General features: G+C 38.4%; 1 protein-coding gene across 2 annotated transcripts in view; it reads left to right on the forward strand.

The window, feature by feature from the left end:
* Positions 1 to 548, forward strand: part of LOC104612312 (HAD-superfamily hydrolase, subfamily IG, 5'-nucleotidase) — a 37,733-nt gene extending 37,185 nt beyond the window's left edge. For both annotated transcript variants that reach the window (XM_010279699.3, XM_010279698.3), the window contains one exon: positions 159 to 548. In XM_010279699.3, the coding sequence (XP_010278001.1) occupies positions 159 to 191 (33 nt within the window). In that variant the 3' untranslated portion in view covers positions 192 to 548. The remainder of the gene's footprint in view (positions 1 to 158) is intronic.
* Positions 549 to 6,000: the final 5,452 nt, after the last annotated feature.

The raw sequence follows: 6,000 nt of genomic DNA on the forward strand, positions 1-6,000 counted from the left end.
TTTATGTGTTTCTACATGCATGCCTGCATGATTAAAGAAATTAATGAAAATTGGATTGGTCTGATCTGATTAATCAGTTTCAGTTCTGGCATTTCCATAGAGCCTGCGCCATGTACTAGAGATCATCCAAGCATTATTTTAAGCCTTCTTTGTTGCAGGTTCCATCCAGCTCGTTCAAGACTAATCAATGATGATGGAGATTACTTATCGTCTTGATGCCTCACATGTTCTCAACAAATCTTATGATTACTATTTTGGGACCGGTTCTTGGTGCCATTAATTTGGTAAGGGGTATTTACAGGTTCTCGGGGTACAGGGTTTGATATGGGTGGAAAAGGTAGTACATTCTATAAGTTTGGTAATGAGGGTTTCTGTAATTTGTTATCCTAACCAAGTAGGATTTAATCAACCAGTTCATTCTTTAGTTAGATTTTAGCTAGTTATGTTTCCTCCTCATTTCTTCGTTTGTAGATTTGTGTATACATTGTGGTTGATTAGATATTTATCATCTGCCCAGTAACTTCAGGCCAAGGTTCAAAATATCGAAAGGTATCAGTTGTGTATCAACCAATATGCATCGGGTTTTCTGGGTGATCCATACGTTAAATAAGAGTATTTACAAGATTTCAATTATTTGAAACAGTATCCCCCTGTCAAATTAGCAAATGAAAAATTAAAAAGATAAGAGTTTCACTCAATATACTCAATACCCAAAATGTGTATCGAATGTATTTCATGGTATTCTAAAATCTGAGAGGTCAAAGCTTATTTTTTCTATAACAGTTTTTTTTTTTTTGGGGTTTTCCGTAAATTGGGAAAATGGCAGTAGCTCTATCATCTTTATATAACAAAGAATCTCATGAGCAAAATAGTAAGTAAACAGGCTCCATCATTAAAAGCAACGAAGTAGAAAATGTTGTGACTTGCCATAACTAGGGGTGAAACTTGGGCGGGCCCAGCCCGAGCTCAAACCAGCCCAGCCCGGAATTTAATACGGGTTGGGCTTGGATTTCTGGTCCTCGGGCTGGGCTTGGGCCCAAGAAGTTGGACTTTCTTATTTTTTGTGTCGGGCTCAGGCCTAGCCTTTAGGTATAGCTTGAACCCAGCCCAAGCCCGGCTCAACTATATGCATTTATACATACACAAGTTACAAGGTTCAAAGTATTGATATGTATCGACTCGTATCGGTTGATGTGCGTGTATCTTTTCTATACATTTTGCATACATATTTACATATATACATAAATATATGTATATATATATTTGCATAAATACATTTATATGTGTATAATTTTAGAGTGGGTTCATTGACCAACCCGAGCCTGACTTGGGTCAGAGCCCAACTCAAGTGCATCAAATTACAGTTTGGGCTGGGCTCGGGTTGGAAAAATCAAGTTGGACCTCGGGCTTGGTCTGGGCTTGGGCCTTAAGCCCAAGTTTTAGGGCCGAGCCTAGGTTGATCATAAACCCGACCCAACCCGCCTGACTTGCACCCCTAGCCATAACAACCATAATTTTTTTTGGTTTTAAGATCACACTAGTAAGGGGGCCATGTGTTGCAAGGGCTCGCTCATAAACTGTCAAGCTCGAACTCGAGACAAAAGCTCGAAAGTTTGAGCTCGACTACCTTTGATTGCAAGTTTTTCAAGCTTCTAAGGTGTCAAGTCGATGTCTCCCTCAATTGTCGAGGTGCCAAATCGAGGTCTCCCTCAACTATTTAAGTGTTGAGCTGATGTTTCCCCAATAGGCGAGGTGTCGAGCTAAGGTCTTCCTTAGTTGATAAGGTGCCAAGCTGAGGTCTCCCTCAGTTGTCGAGGTGCTGAGCCGAGATCTCCCTCAATGACCAAGGTGCCGAGCCGAGGTCTCCCTCAGTGGTCGAGGTGTTGTCCAACTTAAGAGCTCGATTTGAATTAGAGACTTGAGCTTGAGCTCAGAAGTTCGAGCTCGGCTTGGCTTGAAATCAATTACCTTTTATTATAGGTCCCCTAGCAGTCGAGATGCCAAGCTGAGGTCTCCCTTAATTGGAGAGAGAGTGGCATTCTTGTAATTTATAAGGAGAGAGATGACATTCTTTTTATTTGTAAGAAAAAGAGAGAGAGAGTTGGTAGGAGAGAGTGGCATTCTTGTAATTTGAAAGAAAAAAACACAACCGTGAGAGAGAGAGAGAGAGAGAAAGAGAGAGAGTTGGTAGAGAGTGTCATTCTTGTAATTTCTAAGAAGTAAAGGCAAAAAATACTGTTAGATTCCATTTTCCTCGTCCTTAAGCTTTCTTACACATTTCAGCTTAATATATTTATATAGATAATTCATTTTTTATGAATTCCGTCTTCATATTCAATTTCTTAATGTTGACATTGTCTATGAATGAATTGCATGCTAAAATCTCTTACAGCTATGATCTATGGATGCGAGTTTTCTCTCACACGCTGCGTAAGGGTTTCTCTCTCACATCGTTTTCTCATATATGTTTCTTCAAGAGGTTCTTGTTACACTTTTGGCCTCTTGGGTGATAACGATTTTGATCCAAGCTTGTGGAGAAGACTTCAGATCTATGGTTCTAATCCTCAGTCTTTCTTTCATCTCCGATCGTTTCTCCATTTCTGTTTGGCCTTGGTCAAGGTTGTGTAGGGCGTGCATTTGGGGTATGCTGTGGGACTATTTGTTTTCCCCTGGAACATTCAAGACGTCGGATAGGGAGCAGCCTAGATTCGATTTTCTTTGGGGTGGATTTGTACTTTCAATTGATTTTGCTAGAGGGATTTCTGTATGATTCTCGTTGCTGAACCTAGTGCCACTAACAATCTGCTTTTAGGATTATTAGGTGCTTCTTTACGATTTGGAGATATTGATTTTTCTCCGGAGCTTGGCTTTCTGTGCTTTCGATTCAAGCATTTTGGGTATTTTATTTGTAATGATGCTACCGTTCCTGGCAAACCTTTTCCGGTGATATTCGGGTTGTCTCGACAACATTCATTCTCCAACTGTTTCAGTTTCTACAATGACTTGGATGGATAGTTACGCCCCTACAGTTACACAGTATTAATGACTTGGATGGATAGTTACGCCCCTACAGTTACTAAGTGTTACGTGGTCTTTTTGAGACCTGATCTGCTACTCACAAAAGGTGTCTCACCGACCTCACACGCACATGCTACTATGCATTAGGAACATTTTCTGTATTTAAAAGTTATTATTCATGGGAAATGTTCCCAATACACGATGGATGTGCCTGTGAGGCGTCCATGTGTGAGGAGCAGATCCGTTCCGGTCTTTTTAGCTTTCTGTGGGGCCCATTCCTTGGATGTTCGGAGAGTCACTGTGTTTTGTTTAGAGTTTGGGCAGATTATTGGATATACAACCATGTTCACAGGAGGGGATCTTTCTTTACCCCTTTTGTGGGTTTTTCAGAGTTGATCCGGACCCTTTTGGTAGGGAGACACACTTGCTGATTCATCTCTGTTGGAGGGATCCAGCCGATATTTTTTGGTGTTTCTTGAATTTGCACCGTTTGTAGAGGTTTCTCAAGTTGATTTTCTCTCGATGCTCGTGATTACATGCTTTAATCTCAGCAGGCTTAGCAAGCTTTTATAGTTTCTTCTAGCTTTGCAAGGTGTACCCCCACATAGAAAGCCTAGAAACTATGTTTGATGAAAAACTTGAAAGCCCCAATACATTTTTGTTCAGTCATAAAATAAACTTTCTGGTGAAGCTAGTTTTAGGCATTGTTTGGAAAATTTTTATGGCATGTCCAGTCTTATCATCTAAATGTAGATGAAAAGATGACAAAATAATCTAATGTCGTTAGCCCAGTATCCCAGTAGCTGGTCAGTTTTGAAAGCCAAAAATGTCTTTCATATAGGCTCAGGAAGGAGTACAAATGCAGGTATGTACAGTGTAAATACATATAAAATATAAGGTTTTGCAGTATTTGCATTTGTACTCCTTCCAAAATCAGCTTGGGTTTACTTGAGATACACTAATACGTTTGCAAGTTGCACATGTGCTTGGTTCTCAAAATAGGGGTCTCTCAATCGATCTCCATTTCCTTTGAACACATCCCTTGGAGTTGGAGCTCTACCGCTAATGGGGAGGAGACGTTAGTCAATAATAGGGGTGTATACGGATTGAATTCGAATCCGATCAGGCAATATCCGAATTCGAATCCGATATATGACGGATATTGAAAATTAATATCCGAATTCAGATTCAGTTAAATATTCGAATATTCGATTCGATTCGATTCGATTCGAATTCGATTAATTAATTATTTTTGATAATTGATAAATATATAAAATAAATATTTTATTGATATAAAGTATATAAATATATAAATTATTTATAGAACTTAATTATTATATATAAGTTATATAAAATATTTTATATATTATATATTATATATATGAATTAAATAATTGATCGAATTCAGATATTTATTGAATCGAATAAGGTCATATCCGAATTCGAATCCGATTAACTATTCAGTAAGAATAGGATATCCGAATTCAACCGATTAGATATCCGAATTCGATTCAATTATATCAAATATCGAATTCGAAATCAAATTTTTGAATACCATGAACACCCCTTGTCAATAATTTTCGAATACCATTGACTCTCACCCTTGTTGTATGGAAGATAGTTCATTGGAACCAACAGTTACAACGCATGGCAGATAGGGAGTCTATCACTAAGGAACGGGGACTTACTTAGGACCAAGGTTTTCGAACCGCCGTTGACCCAGACGGTCGGACTGTTTGGCCCGGGAACCGTCTAGGCAACCGGTTCCATTTTATCCCAAACCTGGTCTTTGACCAAAAACCATTGAAAAAGTCAACAACCCGTTAATTCTGGCGATCAAACTGTTCACCCGTTCAACAGTTTTTGACCATTTTTTATTTTTTAATTATTATTTTTAATTTATTTATTAGAACGGACCATCCATTCAAACTGGACGGTTGGACCATCGACCCAAAAACCGATAACTAGAACAATTCCATTCCTAAGTCATTTTTTAAAACGTTACTTAAAACTACTGTGATTGATATGCCTCGGTCTATGTGAGACACCAACAACGCAATGCAAGAGTTCCTAGCTAGGAATAATATGGTGCTCATGGCGCCGAGGTAGAGGAAGACCAAAGGTTGAGGAGCAAGGTGGCAGAGCTGGAAACTAAGGCATGATCCCTACCTCTTTTGGACTTTACTTTTCTCTAAACCTCCATTAGCAAAAACCATTGGGCCTTCATTCTCACCGCTAGTGAGCTATATCAAATGTCGATACATATAAATCTTGTCCTTTTCCATCCCCAGCTCTTCTAGAGTTCACTGTAGATGATTATTCATTGTTGTTTATCAGAATAGTCTATTATGAAAAGCCATATTTCATCGAATAACCTATCGCATATTGTTTTTTTGAAACGGTTCTTATGATTATTGTTGAAATAGTGTGTCAGATGGGTCATAATATTTTATGTTTTGTTCGTTAGTTTCTTTGAGTTAATGGCTTTTAGTTTTTATGGGCCTTTAGTCTTTTTCTTTATGTTTTTTGACAGCTGCCAAATTAAGGGTAATCTTGTAATTGTCTTCTCCTTCTCTTTTTCTTATTCACTGGTTTTCTTTTCTTTTAGTGTATTTCATTGATTAGACAAAGAATATAATTGCTGGTTAGTTTTCATCTTGGTATGGGAGTAGTAAAAGTAATTCCATACATAGTATGTGTGGAGAATTGAAGGATTAATTAATTAAAAGAAGATATATAGCCTAATTGGTAGAGGATTTTAGGAGAAAAGCATTAAATTAGTGCACAATACAATTCTTGGAGTTTTTTTTCCCAAAACCCTAGCTAACAGAGATTGAGGATTAAGGGTCCCAGAGGGGGTTCCAACCTGCCACTCAAGGCTTGAAGGGGGTTGCTTTTGATCCTTGTAGAGAGTGATCAGTAGAACTGGATTCTAGCGATCTTGCAAGGAGCGATTGGAACTTTCTACTTTCTCCTAGGTTG

This window comes from Nelumbo nucifera, chromosome 2 (genome assembly GCF_055504915.1).
Source record: "Nelumbo nucifera cultivar China Antique chromosome 2, China Antique-T2T, whole genome shotgun sequence".
In the NCBI taxonomy this organism is placed as follows: domain Eukaryota; kingdom Viridiplantae; phylum Streptophyta; class Magnoliopsida; order Proteales; family Nelumbonaceae; genus Nelumbo; species Nelumbo nucifera.